This window comes from Manacus candei, unplaced genomic scaffold, assembly GCF_025592945.1.
Source record: "Manacus candei isolate 608988 ecotype Guabito, Panama unplaced genomic scaffold, ASM2559294v1 h1tg000069l, whole genome shotgun sequence".
In the NCBI taxonomy this organism is placed as follows: Eukaryota; Metazoa; Chordata; class Aves; order Passeriformes; family Pipridae; genus Manacus; species Manacus candei.
The window spans coordinates 5,304,896-5,326,331 of record NW_026138117.1 but is presented as its reverse complement, the minus strand read 5'-3'; the positions used below and the strand labels follow the sequence as shown (position 1 = coordinate 5,326,331).

Below are 21,436 nucleotides of genomic sequence, written 5' to 3'. Positions count from 1 at the left end.
TTTGAACTCTGTCCTGATTCTGCAGTCACCTAAAAGCATACTCAAGACTAAGCATGCATCTTTAATGTATTAAGATACATGCATCAGAATACATGCATGCTTAATTGATGCAACACACCGTATTTCTGAGGAAGTAACGATACCATAGCAAGTTGCTTGAGGAGAGGCTCAGGCCCCCAACTACAATGCTAGCTGTGTCAGGGGGTGAGTACCAATTTTTGGTTTTGCAGAATCCTAATTAGCTGATTATTAACCAGAATTGGACACAGTCTTCTTAAATGTCACAAGCAGAAGTTAAAAGTTTTAACTTTGATAAAGGGGTTTAACAGAATCAGCATGATCATAGTTTCTTATGGAAATCTCTGCTGCAAAATCAGAGTTCTGAATCAAACAACTGTAGGGTGGGTAAACTTATTTATTTTGTTCCCACACCTTTACTTCTTACATTATTTTCTAGGTAAGAAGATACAAAGTTCATAATTTGTAGAGACTTACTGGACCTTCAATAGCTGTCTAGCACACCATTATCTGACATTCCTTAGATTAATATGCTGTACTCATTACTCTGTTTGGGACATAGAAAGCTAATTAAAAACACGATATATAAGCTGCATAAAACTCAGTGAAACTATGCAATACAAATGTTTTCCACAGGAGGGAAGAGGCGGCCTTTCTTACTCGTACAGTGCCGTCTTTCTTGTCTTTCTCAGGACATAAATGAACGGTGGGAAAGAAGAGTAAGGAGGAGGCTTACTCTCCCCTCATTAATATTTGCTTTCCATCGATCCGTTGTTCTGTTCTGAGACTGTCATTACACCCTGCGTTATTTTAAGAAAAAGCAGACCGTGCTCAAATGACAGCAGGGCGATCAAGGAAAAGTCAGTCACGCACCGGGTGAACTCCGGGTTTTACGGTCCTCATAGCCCGAGTTTCACCCGGCGCTGCAGAGGGCCGGAGGTAATCTCTTCTCCTCTGCACCTTTCCTAACCGAGAGAACCCCGACTTCAGCCAGCCAAATCCCGTCCGGGAATCCCGCTCCGCGGAGGAGCATCAGTGTCCCTCTGGCCGCCCCCGAGCCCGCGCCCCCCGCCGCCGGGCACGGACCGCACCAGCCCCGCCGTCCGCGGCGGCCCCGGGGGCGGGCGGCCCGGGCGGCTACGGGCAGGGATGGAGGGGGGGGTCGCCCCACGACCCCGCTCACCGATCTTGGCGAGGGAGGCCAGCAGGATCCAGAGGGTGATCTCGAAGGGGATTTGCACGTGGGGGTAGTCCAGGGTGAAGACGTGGAGCCGCGTCTCCTCGAAAGCGGTGCCGCTGGGGCTCGGAGGGGTGCCGGTGCCCATCGCCGCGGCGCCGGGCAGCTGCCCTTCCGAGGTGGCCCGCGCCTCCGCCGCCCCGGCCGCCAGCGCCGCCAGCACCGGCACCAGCACCGGCACAGGCACCGGCCGCAGGGGCGCGGCAGGGCGCGGGGGGCAGCGGCTGCCCATGGCGTCCCCGCTCCCGCTGCCCTACAGCCCCGCGCTGGCCGCCGCCACCATCCCCGCCGCCGCGGGCACCTGCCGCTGCCGCCGCCGCGGCCCCGCCGGCCCCGCCTCCTCCCCGGTGACTGGGCGAGTCCCGGCCCGGCGCCCCGGCCGCCCGCGGCGCCCCGCTCCCCCCCGGCCGCCCCCGGGGCCGCCCCCGCGGGGCCAAGCCGCGGGCTGGCCCCGCCGCAGCCGCCCGGTCGCCGCCCCCGCCGCCCCCGGGGCCGGCCGGCCGCTGTCAGCCGCGGGGAGCACCCGGGCGGGGGCCGCTCCCGGGTTCCGGGTCCCAGGTTCCAGCCGCCGCCAGGTGCTGCGGCGTGAGCGGGGCTCAGGCACCCGGGTACCAGCTCCTGCCCCCCAGTACCCGCTGGGATGAACGGGGGTGCGCAGGTGTAGGCAGAGCTGGAAGGTCTTCCTTTAACTGTAGATTACTCTAAGAGAGATGTGTATGCAGTCATATAAATACAAGTACGTATATGTATATATATTTGTATATAAACTAAAGTGTTAACACACTCTATAGGTATATACACGCCTATAAATAAATATAGTCTCATAGATACATACATGTATCTAAAAGCAATTTAGATTAGAGACTTTATATGTATGCATGTACATCTATTTGCATACGTGTAAATGTGTGTGTGTATGTATACATATGAATGTTTATATGTATATATATTTAAGAAAGTAATTTTTACATATGTATATGTGTATGTATGTATATGTCTATGTCGCCATTACCAAATACAGAATAGGTGCTTCTACCAAATATGTTATAGACACCATTCTGTTCCCACTAATAAGGAGCAAAATTCTGTTAATGTGGGGAGTTAAAAGAACACACTCTGTATACATATATATATGTAGGTTCATGTATATGTATATGCATGTTGTAGAACACCTATTTATTTTATGATCTATAATTATATAGTATATTATATATTCAATATATACAATTATATAGATAGGAGTTTTTCTGCTGTGCCTTTTGGAACTGGACATGTCTATCTCATGTTGGTCTTTTTAGCCACCAGCGTGCTTGTAACAAACGTGGGTAGAGCCCTCCCCAAATCTTCGTTCTCAAAGCCTAGCCATGATTAAATATTTATTTCCACCTATCGAGCATGTGATAGGTACAATCCTGTTACTGTTAATTAATAGATTTTCATTCTGTTAATTCAGAGAGTTAAAATTGCGCACTGTATAAACATATGTGATTGCTCATACATATATTCTCATGTATGTATATATAAATATATGACTGATCAAATAGTTTTGTGTGTGTGTGTGTTGCAAATATTGAACATATGATTGGCAAAATCCTGTTCCTAAAGGCATTGGAAGGTGATTCCATTAGATACTGCTGAGGACAAGCTTTCTGTATTTCCTGAAAGAGTGGAATCTCACCCATGATTTACTCATGACTTCATCACTTATGAGTAAGACAGTATTCCAAAGCTCAAACTCATAAAATCTTTAGAGCACACGGTTCTACATGCCTCTATAGCAAAACATGTCTTTCATGAATTCCAATAAAACTAAAGCAGGAAGTAAGGGTTCTCCTTTTTTCCCCTGATTTATCAGTGGCTACTGTTTCTGTAAGGTGTAAAGCTCAGAATCAATTAGCTGAATACCTGTAGTTGTTACTTAACCCCTAGAACCTGAAAAGAGGGCACTAAGCCTATTGCTTTTAATGACATAACATTAATAACAGTTGTTCTTTATTTTATCTACAATTCAGCAAAGAAAACATGTTCTAGTATCAAACCAGTGTATACACCATCTAACCCTCTAGCTGCATGTAATATCTTCATATCTTCTTTTATTTGTTATATTAGATTCTCTGAAATAAGAGGATCAGATAAATATTGCCAATTCTGAGGACATTTCATTTATATGGAAAAGGAATACAAAAAGAAAATGCTCTTTCTTTTCTGGATCTCCTAGTTCCTGTCAGACCATCCGTAAGAAGAGAAGTCTAACCCTCAGGTGAGAGAGATAGCATTAAATTCCATATGCAAATCAGATTAAAAATCATAAATTTAATTGTCTGAAATCATAAGATCTGTAATTGTACATGTATGTCACATTTTATGACCTTTCCTGCAGATGAAGAAAAATACGGTTATGAAAGTGCCAATACACTTTCTCCTAGTAACAGTGTTACAGATCCCTTCTAGTTATCTACATTATCTCACTGGACTGAGAATAATCTTCAATAATGTCAATGCAAAAGCATTGGCAAGAGCAAGCTGGCCAAAGCTGTTAGAAGTATTGTTATTTATATACTGTCCCATTGATCCTTTAATATCGCTTCACAATCCAGTGGTGGATTCACCGTCCCTGGAGGTTTTTAAGATGAGACTGGATGTGGCACTTGGTGCCATGGTCTAGTAACCACAGCAGTGCTGGATGAAGGGTTGGACTTGATGATCTCAGAGGTCTTTTCCAACCTGGTTGATTCTATGATTCTATGATCTATGCTGGAATTCTTACGCCCATTCAACAGTCACAGCCAAAATACACTGTAGGGCATTTTGGACCATTGTCCAACAGCTCTGGCAGGTGCAGCAGCCACCAGATCAGTGTTTGGAAATTGTGAAAAATTGGCTGAGGGTTTCCCTTTGCCAGAAGAGGGGAATGAAGACTTTAGGTGGAGAAAAGATTAGGCATACAAAAGTGGAGGAAGGTTCCTTCTCACAGAAAATGTTCTTCATTACTGCCCTTTTCATTACAGGCAGTGAGGGATGACAGAGCATGGCTGCTGCATACTGGCAGAGACAGAGAGTTGCTTCAGCACCCAGGTAATGCCCTTACAGTCACAAGGTTTCTCCCAGGCATGGGAAAATGGACCCTTCCTCAGGGCACCATCCACACATTTGCCATTATTTGTCCTCTGACTCATCTCCTCTCCAAAAATAAACGGCCACACGCAACAGAAATCCTTCTTGCTCTGACACTACTGTGGGTCTTGGTACTAGGCTAACTCTCTTTATATATTATAAAAATGAGAAGTTGGCAAATGGAAAGAAAAATAAAATGATGGAAAGATGTCACTAATCCTGAGGCTGGTGACTTACATGCCAGTAATAAAAAGGGAAATAATATATTGACACAGACCCCAAAACACTGGGAGAGTGAAGAAAATGAGAGTTGAGATTAATTATAAGAGTTGATGCTGTCTATTGTTACATCAAAATAACATATTTTATGGATGGATTGTATAGATGAGAATACCCACTATTTGAGTAGGAATTGCCTTTACAGGATAGCACGATACAGCAGGGAAGCAAACCCTATTTGACTTCAGAGCTAGTTGAAATAGATGCAGTGAAGCTGAGCACAGTATAAGGTGCTGAAGGTCTTAAAAGGATTCTCTCAGTGTTTGCAGCACATGCTGCTTTTCACTTCCACCAGACCTGTGCAGCTGGTCCCACAGATGCTGAGGGGTTTCGTCACCAGTGAAAGGTCTTTAAATCTCAGAGATTTGCCTAAGACAGGAGAATGGGGTACAATATTCCCATTATCACTGCTTCACCCAGGCCATATGAGACAGCAGCAGCAGCTTCACTCCCCTCCACTGCCCTCCACTGCCCCTCAAACTCTGCCCAACCCTGCAAGTATCTGCACAAAAAGTAGTTCCACCTGAAGCCATGACCAGGGACATCACCATATGGAGAAAAATATTCCTGAACTTTATTGCTGCCCGAGGAGGGGAGGGAGGGGGTCCCCTCAGCCAGGGAGAGCTATAGAGGAGACGTGAAGGTGTGTTCCTGGCGCCACAGTGTCTCGTCATGGCTCTGCCCCTGACAATTCAATGCATCTGCTCCCACTTCAGAACAATTTTCTGTCGGGTCGCTCCGCACCATTTCAATGACAGCACAAACAGAAAGCACGTACACCAAACTTGCCTGATGGCAACTGATCCATAGAGGACCTTCCCGCAATGCCCCCACCGCTGCCTCCCTGCCCGCACTGTGCCGTGCCATCTGCTGCTGCAGTACTTTCATCTCCTTAATTCTGCTCGCAGGCATTGTCTGTTTTACCAGACACAGTGCTAACAGCATTTCACGTGACAAAGTGCGTGCTATTTTATACATCAAGATGCTAATTCACATGATTCAGTTTGTTTACCTTTTAATCCATTTATTGATTACTACTGGAAATTGCTGCCAGAGCAAGGGACTGCTCAGGGTACCCACAGTGTACTGGTTGCAAAGGAGAGGCATTGACAGTCAGACCACACAGGTTTGCAATAGCTCGGGTGGTTCATACAGGTGTTATGACAGTTTAGTTTTACTTTTGCTGTAGCAGGCAGTGGGACTTTCTCATTGTAGGCATGACGCTGAGTTACAGGGTTGTATGTTGTCTGTGATTATTAATCCAGCTTTATCTTTACAGTAGGAAAGATCTATATTGCTATTATAAAAATCTGTTTCTACAATGAAATGAAAAAAGCAATTTGAACAAATGAGAATTATCACTTTATCATAAATTTAGCTCCATTTTTTAGGGATTCCCTAAAAATAATGACATAATATTTTCATACTTGATTTTCTGACCTGTCTTTTATATCAAGGAAGAATTTCTGGAAAATGTTACTGTGACTATTTCAATAAATAGATCTCCTGTGAGCAATATAGTAGGTGTTCTCTAGTAAATATGATCAAAAACATGAAAAGGGTTAGGGGAAATTTGTAAATATATGATTAAGTATTTGTCCATCATTTTCATTGCTATTCTAGTTTGGCAGATATTTTCAACAGATTAAAAAAAAAAGTTATATTTTATTCCTGATATTTTATTTTTATGCAAATTAACACTGTGCAGAGAAGCTTACTCTTGAATACTTCTTATTTTCCCTGACACAGTTCATACAACAGTATTGTAAAATCTGTGTTCCTTGTTCAGAAGTATAAATTTCACCATTCTTCCTAGTCACTTAACTAAAACAGCCAAAGGCTTTCTCCAGTTTTCCCAAAAAATATAGCACAGGAGATTTAAACACAGACCACCTTGCTGAAATATATTAGGATGTTACTAAAATAAATTTGCTAAAAATTCTAGTATTTTCATTAGAACAAGGGAAGAAGTTTTCAGGCTACATCAGGTAAAGAGGTGATTTGTCTTAAATCTGTAGCTGTATGGGAATCAAAGTACCACAAGGAAAACCTCTGCCTGTTGTACATGCAACTAGGATGTTCAAAGAGTTAAGTGAAAACAGACACCTAAGAGGTGACACAGGGTTTTTTTTACTTATTTAGAAGTAGTCTCATTGGAGATTTAAGGACTATAAAATACAAATATGCTTGACTGAGAGTTTTTGATTTGATAGGGGAGCTGGTCACTCACCTGCATTTATTATGTTAATAAACATTTCTCAAATTCTCTTCCATTTATGAGGGCTGTGTCACTGGGCCTTGACTGTATAACTCTGTCTCTAAATCCATTAATTAGTGAATGAATATCTCAGCTATAGAGTGATTTATTTTCTGGAATCAATAGCCCATTGAGGATGTGTTTTTCCACAGCCTTTTCCAGGACTGCTTAGCAACTGTCCCCATAAACCACATCCACCAGAGGCATTTTACCTTCCTCATATGGGCACTTTAATGGCAGCAATTTAGCCGTTTTAAGGCCCTTGCAATGTTAACTGTTTTGTCTGCACAAACTGGTTTTTTTAGCTGGAAAGAGTTGAGAAAGGGCACAGGTACTGGCAACTAGCTGCCTAATATTCCAGGATTCAAGGAGTGACAGATGCAGCAGTTGCCTGGCTATAGATGTGGAACATGAGGGAAGGAGCATAGCTACTTCTTTAATCTTCAAAAGCAGCCCAATGAATGAAGTACTGAATTCAGAGTGCTGAACTCTGCTTTTCTGGTTTTCTCTTAGGCCTCACTCAGCAGCTGCTGCCACACAGCACCAGTCAAAGTTATTCCAGTATGAAGCCCTGAGGGAGAAATGTATTGCTGCTTCTGTGGATTATAGGCAACCACTTCCCCAAAGCCAGAGCTAATCTGTGTATTAGAGTAATTGCACCCATGTGAACACTCTCCCAAAGACTTCTCCTAAGGCCGTCCCCAGCCAGCAGGTGTGTACACAGGCACTTTGCTCACCATGAGTAAGCATCTCTAGCAGGTTCAGCCAGGAAAGCCTTTTGTGCCTCCTATCAAATAGCAGAGAGGTTTTAGCAGCGTTACGGAGCATCAGAATTAAACATCATCCCCAAGAACAAAAAAGCTGATGGTCCTACCATCAGCTGCTGCAGGAGGACTAAGTGATGTGTCTAACTCCAAAAGGATACTTATAAGCCAGGAAGACTAATAATCCACGAAGTTAATTTTTGCAATTACTTGAAAGTAAAGTGCCCTTCTTCTGTTCATAAGACAGACAAAATTGAGAAGAAATGCCCAGAGTGGTTTGTGCTGTTTTTCCTTTCATTAGTTGTGTTTCAGATGATCTGGGAAATTACATTGTTGGGCACATTTGCTGGAAATCTAGAATTGGAGATGACAGACTCATCTCCCTCTCTAAAGGATTAGAACAATCTAATTGTTTAATAGGTAAGCAACATGTTTAATGTTTAAACTGTAAATCCCTTCTTTAGCTCACTCTGCACCAGGACACTTAGTCATTGAATGATTTCTGAGACTGTGTCCCCATGCTGGCTGTCAAAAGTAGCCACTGTTCTCAAGCTTAGCACCTGTCACTGCCATGAATACAGAAATACTAATTTAAATGTTTAACTTTGGGGGCAAAAAAAGTTAATGACTAAAAGAATGCCTCCAGTTTCAGCCTTCCAATGGCATCAACAACGATGAGAATTTTCCTTTGAAAACAGAGCCTGATAGGGTATGGTAGATATGATAAGCATGTTTTTTAATGCTTTCCCTTGAGTTCAGCTGTTGGAGTTGGTGACTGAAGTGATTCCTTTAGCGCTGTAGCCCATATTTACAACAGTAGTAACCTTTGAAGCATAGAGGTTCAGCCTCTGTTTGCAAAGGGCAAGGTGAAGACTGACCCAATCCTGCTAAGCTACACTTTCTACTTGCTCTTTGCTAGTAGATTAATAGCAAAAGCATGTTTAACAAGTGTTGTTTTCAAAATGCTGAGGGGTTGTCAATTTTTTTCCCTGAAGAAAATTTCATTTAAAAATAAATGTTATAATGTTTCTCAAGTAGTTCTGAAGCAAGTAAAAATGTGTCCAAGCCATGCTCTCTATCACCTTATTCTCTGTTAAGCACAACCTAAAGTCTGTTTTCCCTCTCACCAACTTAAGCTGGGGGCTTTTCTTAGAGGACTTCAGCAGGAGTCTAGAAATGTCTACCTTACAGAATGTCATCCTGTAGCAGGGATGCTGGTCAGTTTATAACAGTAGCTGGAATTGCTGTACATATGTGGGGTGAACAGGGAGCTGTTCACTCCACAGCCCCTTTCTCATCTGCCCCTTGTTTCTGACACACTCTTGTCTCTCCTCTTTATCCCAAGAACCTACCTACAAAATACAAATAAATGCACCCTGTTCTTGCTCAGTCAGAGCTGAGCAGCGCTGGTCTTCATTGAGCTATAGAGAACTATCCTTTAGCAATGGTGAAAAAATCCACCTCAGATTCTCTACAACCCCCAAGGCTGACTCTGTCTAGAGTGATGCTATACATATTCCACTGAAGCCAGGAAAGTGTTCCTGACAGCTGAAAGAGAAGCAGTCCCAATACAAAGAAGATATTTTGTAATTTGCGTTGCCCTGAAAGGTAGTTTGTGAATTGCTACAGTGGTCAGCCAAAGAATTAACTGTCTCCACACTAATACTGTGTATGCAGGGGTTGAAGAGTGACAATATTTATCTGGAAACAGAATTAACCTAGAATAGGTGTTATTTTTTTATACGCTATACACTATAACTTTCTTTTAGAGTTCAGAAAGACACATTTCAAGAGTTGATGAATTCTTTCTTTTCAGTGTCTTGAGTTTGTATTTTGCTTATCTTTCCTTAGTTTTCCTTATTTCTTATTTCTCTTAATCCACTGTATCCACTGAAGTTAATTAGCTATTGCTTTCATCTCTTACGTCACCGTATTTTCATTGGAGAGGGTTAATAAACCTGTGCAGAATCTTTAACCAATGATCTCAGCTGCCTGGCTTTATGACCAGCAGGCTGGTGTGAACACAGGTTTTCCACTTGACTTGGTGGAAGTTTGGCTTTAAATTTTACACAGAATGTTATTTATGGCTTGTTTTCAATAAAAATTAGTCTAGTTCATTGTTCCTATGATTCATGTGTAAAAATAAACCTTCCTCACCTCTTCGCATAATCCTGTCCATGGGAAAGTTAGCACAAAACAATCAGGTAAGAAATTAAAGAATATTATTCATTCGTTCAAGAAGACATATCGTTGGAAAGTCCAACCTTCCCATTACTCCTTAAAGATGAAGTATGTTTGGGAGAATATAGTCAGTGAGGCTGCGAGAGTTAAAAGAAAGGCTTTGATTTGAAGTCCCCTGTAGACACCATTAATTTAGAGTCAAAAGGACTACAGCTGTTAAAGTCTGCCTCTGCACTACAGAGATAAAGGGTACTGCATTCAACTGCATATGAAATACCCCCTAATCTACAACCTGGATTTTAGCACTTCCTAAGTGGAATAATATCAGTATGTGAGGTTAACAGAGCAAAGCTGCAGTGGTTAGAGCAAGCAGTAGTCAAGCATCAACCCCTTTTTTTTTCTAGAAAAAGGTTTCTCATGATCTCAGAGATTATATTATTGAACCCCATGCCTCATTTAACATTCCAATACAGAGTAAAGAAAAATGCACAATATTTTCATTATCAGAGGTTACCAAATTAAAAACAAAACAAAAAAAAAAGAAAAGTAACAGCCCAAATTGCTGATATTGTAAAACTTCTCAAAGAATTTTATATGCCGTTTTAAGTTGGAAAGATGGGTACAGGAGCTTTCAGGGGAAGAAAAATGTGGACTTTTCATTGGACAGCTTTGAGATGAGTGGAAACTTTTAATAAACTAATGGTTTCTCACTGCTCTAAAAACAAACTGGACACATTGGCATAATGAGGAAGATGTCGGATTTTCTTTGTCTGAGTGAAATGAATTCAGTTAGCTTTATCAGCATTTGATAAACATTTTAAATGGAAGATATACGTAACTTATACCACTGGAAAAATCTGATTAACCTTTTCAGTGTTCACAATCCTTTGGTGATCACCAGTATCACTTTGGCTCTCATACCCTCTTAATCTATCTATATTCTGGGTTTGATTGTACTGGAATGATAATAGTTTAGGAGAGGACAAATTTACTGCTTCCACAACAACAAACAGCCAGCCTCTTTTCCTTTTATATATAGATATTTAATTTAATATCTATATGAATACATGGTGTGTGGTGGGGTCCTGGGCTGGCTGGGAGTCCCCCGGGAATCCCCCACCGGCGCCACGCGCGCAAAGCACGTGTGGTTCAGGCCTCAGGCGCGGCCGTGACAGGAGAGGGGAGAGAGAGAGTGGGGGAGCCTTGCCGGCAGTTGCTTCTTGCCTGTGGAGGAGGAGAGAGCAGCTCTGGAGCACACAGAGGTTTGCCGTTCCAGGTTTGGGGGGGAAGGGGGGGAGGGGTACAGGGGATGGGATGGGGGGTACAGGGGAGTGGGGGTGGGGAAAGAGAGGGGAGGGGTATCAAGTGGGCCATGGGGGTCCTCTGATTGGCGGGAGGGAGAGCAGGGCACTCCTGTATGAAGTGTCACAGGTGAGCAGTGCGCCTGAAGATACGTGGTAACACAGTGGAGGAAGGATATGGTCAGGGTGGACAGTGGGGTTCCTTTAGAGTGATGGGGGTCCCAGCCAAGCTGGGGCCTTGAAAGGCACCCCAGCCTTGGATGTGTACATAAGCCAGAACGGTTGGTCGGTTTGTTTGTCTGTTTGGTTTTGGCTCACCTGCAGCTACTGCCCAGGTTCGGCATGTTTTGGATATATTTGCTTTGCTCTGTTACATCCTGAAAGGGTGGGCAGGACAAAGGGTTGTTCCTGGGTATCTCCTTATGATTGTATATAAATAGGTGATAATAATAAGTAGAAAATGTAAGCCTTGCCCAAACCATTCTAACAGGAACGTAGCCTGTGTGCCCCTATGTGGTTGCGAGCTATGCTGGCGATGGTACATGCCTTTGTTAGGGTCACCCATGCCAGACAGGTCAAAACAGCAGGGTCAGACACAATACATCCTTGGGCAGGATGAGCTCGTTAGCCTTCTGGCACTCATCCTAGGAGAAGGACAACTCTAATCCCAAACCCGGGCAGATGGAGCTCGCTTAGCCCCATAAGGCCATCCATCTAAGAGAAGGTCACTCTAATCAAACCTACGTCCTGAGGACCTCGCTGCCACCATCCAAACTTGCTCGGCCCTGGCAGATGAACCTCAGGATTAAAGGGTGGGTTCAGTTCCGCGCATACTACATCTCACCTAAAAATCCATTGCGCAGGCTTGAAGGCTTTACCCACATGCAAAAAGTCCTGTACCGATGGGCGAGAGTCGAAACGGCAGGTGAAAGGTGCACTGGAAGCCGCAGACTCAACCCTGCATGCAGGTGGTTCAGGATATTGGTCATTTGAGACTGACCGGAGATGACAGTCTCTTGGGGCAGCACCCTGAACGACCAAGCAGCCTTTCCAAGGACAGCACTGCTTGCTCCACTCTGAGAGGGGCCTAGAAAAGGTGGCCTAAACAAAGCTCATCTCCACTTTCACCCGGTTGGTTAACCGCAGACCAACAGGCATCTTCTTCCAGTGCGGTCACATGAAGATCAAAAGACAAAGGCATGCACCTGCCTCCAAAGGTGTACCTAAATTAACTCTAGCATGTTGGAACATCAGAACCATGCTCGATTCTGTGGATAGCGGACGTCCTGAGCAACGTTCTGCCCTAATTGCCCATGAACTGGCTCGTCTCAACATCGACATTGCTGCTCTCAGTGAAGTTCGCCTTCACGAGGAAGGCAGCCTTAGGGAACACGGTGCCGGTTACACATTCTTTTGGTCAGGTAAACCCAGAACCGAAAAGCATCTCTGAGGAGTCGGCTTCATGATCAAAAACTCTATTCTTCCCAAACTCGAAAATCTGCCGACAGGTCATTCTGACCACATTATCTCCCTACGCCTTCCACTCCACAACAACCAACACGTCGTCCTCTTTAGTATATATGCCCCAACTCTCCAAGCTGACCTTGCCGAAAAAGATAAATTTTACACTGACCTGCGTCGCCTTACCCAAAAGGTGCCTGCAGATGATAAGATCATTATCCTTGGTAATTTCAACGCCAGAGTAGGTAAGAATTTTGAAGCATGGAAAGGTATATTAGGCAAGCACGGTGTTGGAAACTGCAACGATAATGATCGACTTCTGCTAGAATTCTGTGCGGAGCAACAGCTCACCATCACTAACACTATCTTCCAGCAGAAAAATAGTCTGAAGACAACCTGGATGCACCCCAGATCTAAGCATTGGCACCTCATCGGTTATGTCTTGGTGCGATGGAGAGATGTCCGCGATGTCCTCCATACCCGCATGATGCCCAGTGCAGAATGCCAAACAGACCATCAGCTTGTGCGCTGTAAACTCAACTTGAATCTCACATTCAAACCCAAAAGGCGCAGTATCCCAAGGAGAAGACTCCAAGTTAACAATCTCCAATCAGCCACAGTAAGAGAGAAATTCCAGGCTAACCTTCAAACTAGGCTCGAAAACCATTCCACAGATTCTGCATATTCCTCCCCTGAATCAACTTGACACCATATTAAAAACAGCATCCTGCAATCCTCTGAAGAATCCTTAGGGTTCTCCTTCAAGAAGAACAAGGACTGGTTTGATGAAAACAATAAAGAGATCCAGGAATTGTTGAGGAAGAAGAGAACCGCCCACCAAGCACACCTTGCACTGCCATCCTGTCACACAAAAAAAACAGCCTTTCGTCTTGCATGCAGCAAGCTCCAACAGAAACTCCGTGACATCCAGAACAAGTGGTGGATCAATCTAGCTGTAAAAACTCAATTATGTGCAGATATGGGTGATCACAAAGGATTCTATGAGGCCCTGAAAACAGCATATGGGCTTACATACCAGGTACAAAGCCCTCTACTCAGCGCTGATGGGCAAACGCTCCTGACAGATAAAACCTCCATTTTGAATCGATGGTCTGAACACTTTCAGACTCTTTTCAGTACCAAGCGTGTATCCAAGACCCAGCAATTCAGTCCATCACACAACAACCGGTAAAGTATGAATTGGATACTGCCCTCACTTTAGGAGAAACCCTCAAGGCCATACAGCAGGTGAAAATCGGCAAGGCAGCTGGGGTTGATGGAATTCCGCCTGAAGTCTGGAAACATGGGGGCCTCACACTCCATACCAAATTTCATGAGTTTCTGGTGCGCTGTTGGGAACTAGGTGAACTACCATCAGACCTTCGTGATGCAGTCATCATCACTTTGTATAAGAAAAAAGGTATTAAATCAGATTGCTCAAATTACTGTGGTATTACTTTGCTCTCCATTGCAGGCAAAATCCTGGCAAGAATACTCTTGAACAGACTAATACCCGCTATAGCTGAAGAAATTCTACCTGAAAGTCAGTGTGGTTTCAGAGCCAACAGGAGTACCACAGACATGGTGTTTGTTCTCAGACAACTGCAAGAGAAGTGTAGGGAACAGAACAAAGGTCTTTATGTAACCTTTGTTGACCTCACCAAGGCTTTCGATACTGTGAGCAGAAGAGGTCTGTGGCAGATTTTGGAACGTTTAGGTTGTCCCCCCAAGTTCCTCAAAATGATCATCTCACTCCATGAGGATCAGCACAGCCAAGTCAGATATGGCAATGCACTTTCTGAGCCCTTTCTAATAACTAATGGTGTGAAACAAGACTGCGTTCTCTCTCCTACCCTATTCACAGTCTTTTTCAGCATGATGCTCCAAAGGGCCACGGCAGACCTCAATGATCAGGACAGTATCTACATTCGATATCGTACTGATGGAAGCCTATTCAACCTTAGGCGACTGAAGGCCCACACTAAGACCTTAAACCATCTTGTCCGGGAGCTGCTCTATGCTGATGACGCCGCCCTTGTTGCCCACACAGAAGCAGCTCTGCAGCGTTTAACATCCTGCTTTGCAGACACTGCTGAGCTCTTTGGGCTGGAAGTCAGCTTAAAGAAGACAGAAGTTCTCTATCAACCAGCACCTCAGGAAGTCTTCCTTCATCCCCATATCACCATTGGCCAATCAGAGCTCAAATCAGTCCAGCAGTTTAATTACCTAGGTAGCCTCATCTCCTTGGATGGTAAGATTGATGGAGAGATAGACAACAGGTTAGCAAAGGCATATAGTGCTTTTGGAAAGCTTCATAAAAGAGTTTGGCGAAACAAACACCTGAAGAAAAGTACAAAGATCAGTGTTTACAGAGCCATTGTGCTGTCTACTCTCTTATATGGATCTGAATCATGGGTCATCTACCGCCACCACCTGCGACTTCTAGAACGCTTCCATCAACGCTGTCTCCGTACAATCCTAAACATCCACTGGTCAGATTATGTGACCAATACATCTGTTCTAGAACAAGCAGCAGTCACAAGTATTGAGGCCATGTTGCTGAGAACACAGCTGTGCTGGGCAGGACACCTCTCCAGGATGAAGGACCACCATCTCCCTAAGATTTTTCTTTATGGTGAACTTACCACCGGCTGCTGCAAGAGAGGAGCCCCAAAGAAAAGATACAAGGACTCCCTGAAACAACATCTCAGCCTTGGCCATATTGATCATCATAACTGGTCTACTCTGTCCTCCAATTGGGAGAACTGGAGACACACCATCTATAACACTGCTGATGCTTTTGAGAAAGCACGCAGGATCACTCTTGAGGAGAAAAGACAATGCAGAAAGAATTGTGCCCTGCAGAATATACCATCTAAGGAGTCTTTCTGCTGTGCCATTTGCAACCAGACATGCCTGTCTCATATTGGCCTTTTCAGCCACCAACGTGCTTGCAACAAACGTGGGTAGAGCCCTTCCCAAATCTTCATTCATGAAGCCCAGCCATGATGATGACATGAATACATGTACACACACTCACACATACATGCACATGAGTATAATTTTATTTATATTTTATATATTTTCCATGTAATTAGCTCTGATACATAGTCCTATATTTGAAACTATTTTTCACTTTCTTCATGAATGCAGATATTGCAACTAGAATCTGCTCCTGTATTTTTAAATCATTTCAGCTAGGCATAGATACATAAATGTTAGAGTTCCCAACTTAATTACAAGCATTTGAAAGAGATAAAAAAAGCAGCAGGATTTGATCCCACAATTACATATGGGTATCAAAACGTGAACATACCTTTTAATAAGAAAAAAGGCTGCACAAGGAAGAAAACCAGCAAGCAAACAAACAAAAAACCCCCAAACCCTCTAGAAAACCATTTTTATAAGCATAGCAGAAAAGTACAGAGGAATGGTAAAGTGTGTTCTGATGCCTACAACAAACAAATCTACTCATAGAAGCCATGTCAGGATAGCATCACTTTATTGAGAAGATTGTATCCATTTCCTTGTATTCTAACCTGCCTCTGATTACTTTCTTATGCAACAGGCTTTCTTGGAACATTGCATCACAGAATAAAAAGGTGGAGCAGTTATATTCATAGTCATTAATTACCAGTATTTTTTTTAACAACTCCTGTGTGAGATTCCATAGATATCTTCTGAGAAAGGAATATACTGCCAAAAAATGGAATTAGCAAAATTTCTAACAGAATTGACAAATCTATCATTTCTTGATACATAGAAATAAGTAAATCCCCTCTTCCATTTGCAGGTGCCTTGGGAAATACCAGTTCTGAGGAGAGGAGCAGAGGCTGCATATCTGTCCTGTGCAATTAATCTCTGCTTGTCTTGTGGGGAAATAAAATTGTCACATAAGTAATTTGGTTCTCATCTCAGCTAGACCAGCATCTTGGTGCCAATCCTATAATGGTAGCATTACCCATCCCATAGTATTTGAAATAAGCCAGAGTAGTTAGTAATCAGAAAAACCCTGGAGAGGAAAGAGGAATCTGTCTGACCTGTATTTTCTATTGCAGAAGTCAAATACCTTAAAACTTGAAGCTGTATGAACTCCAGTAGTGAAGGGCTAACAATTTTTTGATCCTACATATAGTCCAGTCCTAGCAGCAGGATTCCAAGACTCAGTACAATGCACATGTGAACAGATGCATTCTTTAGGCAAAATAGCTGGGCTTCTTAGATGAACATGGGCACAGGGCTTATGATATAGGTGATGATACAGCTGTTCTGAATCTGGAAATTGCTTTTTTAGAGTTCATGCAAGTATTTGGGTACAGAACTACAGTAAAAAGCATGCTTTTAACAACTGCTCACAAGTTCAGCCCTAGCATCACATAAAATGTATCCAGATGCTGATCACAGAAAGACCAAAATCTATTAAACCCCCTTCAACTCCTCCTTAAAGGTAGTCATAATTTTATTTTTAGGGTGCCTCATCTGTCCTTTAGCAATGGCACCTTGGGATCTATTTAGAGCTCCTAGAATGCAGCAGGCACTTCAAAAGAGCCTACTTGTTACTGCCCAGGCTCATCAATCACTGCCTGTAGATGCTGCCTCTTACAGCTGAGCATGAAAGACACCCCACCTTGATAAGCTGGGCACACATCTGAAGCCAAATGTGGTGGATTCCAATTCTATGTTTTCTCACTGCTGCTATTAAAATCACAGACCAATCTGAGCAAGGTCCCTCCTCCCTCATTGATCATTGCATGTACCTCTTTTCCTGAATATTTTCTTACAGTGCTGGAATGGAATATGACTTTTGGTCCTTGCTAAGAGACTTGTAGTAGTGTGCATTCCCCAGGTATTTTCCAAGTGACTACTCACTAGAGGAGAAAGGAATCATGGATGAGGGATTGGACTAGATGACCTCCAGAGGTCCCTTCTCAACCATTCTGTGATTCTATCATAAGAAGGGATTTTCCCTATCAGCCTTGCAGTGGTTGCCTCTCTGGGAATTTTTGATGAAGCCTTCTCTCCTGGGATTGAGACTAAGGTTTTGCACACCTGCAGCATGCTAAAAGAGGTTGAACAGAGAGATACAAATTGCCAAAATCACAAGGGTCAAAAGAACAGCAGGTTCAGATGCAGTTTTTGGAAGCGGGCATAATTGGTATGATTCAGAGCTGGCACTGAGCAGAGAAGTTGGCTTCTAACTCAGGAGGTCAATGAAACTCTGGGTTTGAACTGTCCAGTTTACCCCAAGAAATCATTCCTGAATGCTTCTGTGTCAGGCCAAAACCAGAAAGTATGTAATTCTCCTCACTGCAGAAAATCAAGCAATTGACCCAACCAGCAATTACTGCAGGATCCAGATAATCCCCACATACAGAGTGGAGGAGAATTTTGGGGCTGTTTGAAAGAGAAAATCCTACCTTCTTGAACTCAGTTGCAAAAAAATCCAAATCCAAATGTGATTTCACCCTACATTATGCTATTGTGAGTGTGGAGATTTTTTGGTTATAGATAAGGATCAGCCAGGGTTTATTGCAAAGTTTATTTTATAGTAAGCCTGTAGCAGCAATTAAAGTTCCAAAACAGTTTTCACATACTAGTAATTTAAAGAAAAGTACATCTCTGAAGATGTAATTTTCCATTTTTAATCTCTATCCAAAGATATTCATTAACTTTGAGCAAATTCCTGTCAAACAGTTATAATTGTATGAAAAAAGATACTTTTCCAGATGTTAAAAAAGATGACTGCTGACTTTTTCCTTTCTCTTCTATAAGATAAGCCAAAAGAGATGACCTTTGAAGACTGGTACATAAACACAACTCAGGAACTTGTTCATAAATGCACTGTAAGATTAAACTGGTAAAGAGCTAAATTATAAAACCTAAATGCTGGGTATTAAGAATGCACAGTAGAAAAAGTGACAAAAAGGTATTTCGATTTCTTTTGAGTCACAACCTGCTTCCTAAACTATACCTGAGGTCACAAAACTAATCCATGTGGAACTGGGACTCAGCTTTAGCACAGACATCAGAGCATGGGTGATTTCAGCCTCAGTGCAAAAGCTGTAGCTATGTACAACCTTAAAAATGTTCATTTTAGAATTATGTCAAGCAACTTAAAAAAAAATTTCTTACCATAAGGTAAGACAATAATTGGCAGAAAATAATTATTCTTCATATAGAATGATTCTATGTGCTATTGTAACATAGAATTAATTTACTTAATATATAAACTTCCAGGAATAGAGCCTTTTCTTGGATTATATTTAGAAGAGTGAGTGTGTATCTGGACTCCTTTAACATGTAGTGGTCTCTGTAGGATGATAATATACTGAGGAAAAGAAATCTTTTTTCCAACCTACCACCCAGCTATACCTCACATCCTGACCACTGTGCACAAAAATTTGTCAGATGCATGCAGAGAGAAAAAAAACCCGGACACAATTTCCCAGTAGTCAATGAAGATCTTTTCCAGGATAATTAATTATATATACAGGATAAATCAATAATTTCTTCATGCCTGGCAGCATGTAGTTCTCAAGTAGGCAGCTATATTTTGCTTTATGGCAAAAATTGTATAAAGATGCCATAATATTTATGGCATCTATGACATATGCAAACTAGGATTGATTTTAATTCTTTAAATTTGGTGTATCTTGATCTTCTTAGACTGACAGAGCAAGTACACCTCTAATATCAAGTTAATAATATCATAATGCGCTGGTGAATTATTTTGGCTTTTAATTTTATCTATATCAAAATAAGATATTGCTTTATGTACAGCTTTTCATACTTTTTATTAAAAACATAATGAACTTGGTATTTTTCTCTCCTTACACTTGCAGAAATCATTCTCTACAAACCCTCAATTAAGATACCATAGTAGATACTAGTAAAATGTCATTAGCAATATCCATTTGTCTCTTGTGAGAAGGATGTTTTAGGGACAGCAGTGGTTCTGGAAATATACTAAAAATAAAACTTCTCAGGCTTTGGTGGAGGCTTTAACAAACTGGAATACCTGAAGAAGGAAAACTTCCATCTTGGTGACCATGGCCAGATCTGCCATAACAGTTGACACCTAAGGAAAAAGATACCAATTTGTATTGCTGTAGCTCCTAGAAAAGCCAAGCAGTGTGGGTGCCAATTCTTTACTGGGCAGTTAAAAAACATAAAATAACTTTAAGAGCACAAAGCCCTATTCTTTATTTATGCCTTTGTTTAATACTGAGTAGTCCTTAGCAAAGGCACAAGTCTGAAAACAAATACAGACACAATACTCCCATTTCCACATACTACTTAGCTCTTAATAGGAGATTTCTTATTTATTTCAAGAACTTTATTCATATGGGACTAATTCTTAAATGCTTGCCTTTAATGAGACTACTCCCAACCTTGAAGTTAAGCATTAAGGTCCAGATCCTTGTGGGTATTTACGTGTTTAATCATTTTCCTGTATCAGAACTAGACCAAAAAGACATGTTCCAAATTCTTGGTCATAAAGGCATGACAGTTCCTAGATACTTCTTTCTGCCATAGGCAGCCTGCCAACTGGAAAGCTGCTTGGCCTCAAAATTTCAAGAATACCGTGTGTCAGTCTGGCACAGGGAACTGGTCACTAAATTCCAGTCATGTAATATGTAGAGGCACAATGTTTTCCTTTGGTGATATAAACTGGAATGCAGTATAGCACTGCAAAAAACCACATTTCCCCCTGTGTGTTATGTCTTCTGTCTTCATGACAATGTTTTTTAATTCCACACCAAAAAAAAAGGAAAAAAAATTCTAAAATTAGTTTTTAAAAGGCAACTATCCTGATAAGGATTCTGACTTCAGTGGGTGTTGGGAAACAGCCTTTTTCATATGCAACATGAAAGCTGTTCCTTCTTAGCACAGCTTACCTTTGGTTCTATTAATTTCCAGAAGAGGATTTGAATGTGTCACCTTTCCCTTTTGGCTCTTTAAATACATTGCTTAATTCTATCAACAGAGGTCACTGCAGCACTTTTCCTCTTTGGTGAAAGAGTGCCTTTTCCAGCAGACAAAGCAGAATTAATGGTCTCATCTAGCAGAACTTTAGTTTATCAGTTAGACACTAGTACAGGAAGATTTACACATAGTGGGAAGCTGGGGAAAAAAACAAACTGAAACAAACTAAAGCAAAAATCCACAAATAGTAATAACAATAATAATAATAATAATAAGGAGAGCTCATTTCAGCTTTGGAACTTAACTAATTAATGCAAACTTGTTTATAGTGATGTTTTGAGCTTTGTCACTATCTTTCTTTTCATTACCTAGAAACAAGACACGTACATCTGATCTTGGCACCAGCTGTTCTATTTGCTCTGTAGCACTTAGTAAATCAGTATCAGGCATTTTTGCATTAGAGAAAAATAAGAAAAAAAGCTCCTGAAAGAGCTCCTTCAAATTACTAGGACTTGATTAACACATTTGTCAGCAGTCATGACTTTCATTTAAATCTATGTTTGCATACATATGGAAATGATGGGGAAAAATTTTGGGATATTTATCATTAAGAGGAATTCAAGCCAAGGGGTCCATTTGAGCCAGCAGTAATGTGAGCCTCTCAATTTTCTATCGCTAAAGCCATTACAGCTGATAGAGCCAAATACGTTTGCAGACAGAGAGCCTTTTAGAAATAAGCCGAACATAGGAGTTGTACACAGTGAGACACTGTTAAATATATATATATATATTCCCTTTTTATGTGTACACACAGAAATAGCTTAGTTTAATGAGGAGGAAAAGAAGATTCATCTCAAAGCTAAACCAGTCATAATGCCTAGCTTTGAAAAGATGCTTT

At 42.0% G+C, this 21,436-nt stretch overlaps 1 protein-coding gene and 1 long non-coding RNA gene across 4 annotated transcripts in view; one reads left to right on the top strand and one right to left on the bottom strand.

The window, feature by feature from the left end:
• The window catches only part of SLC9A2 (solute carrier family 9 member A2), a 32,530-nt gene extending 30,939 nt beyond the window's left edge, over nt 1-1,591 (bottom strand). The window contains exon 1 of one of the 2 annotated variants that reach the window (XM_051806853.1): nt 1,202-1,591. In XM_051806853.1, the coding sequence (XP_051662813.1) occupies nt 1,202-1,487 (286 nt within the window). In that variant the 5' untranslated portion in view covers nt 1,488-1,591. The remainder of the gene's footprint in view (nt 1-1,201) is intronic. The other variant, XM_051806855.1, reaches the window with a different exon arrangement.
• Nucleotides 1,592-1,784: 193 nt separating this feature from the next.
• Nucleotides 1,785-8,821, top strand: LOC127479655 (uncharacterized). 2 transcript variants are annotated; one of them, XR_007907638.1, is made up of 4 exons: nt 1,785-1,991; nt 3,474-3,515; nt 4,264-4,330; nt 7,419-8,821. It is a non-coding gene; the product is annotated as an uncharacterized LOC127479655 (long non-coding RNA). The 2 variants fall into 2 exon arrangements; XR_007907637.1 differs by lacking the exon at nt 1,785-1,991 and having other exon boundaries at nt 3,375-3,515.
• The last annotated feature ends 12,615 nt before the right edge of the window (nt 8,822-21,436 follow it).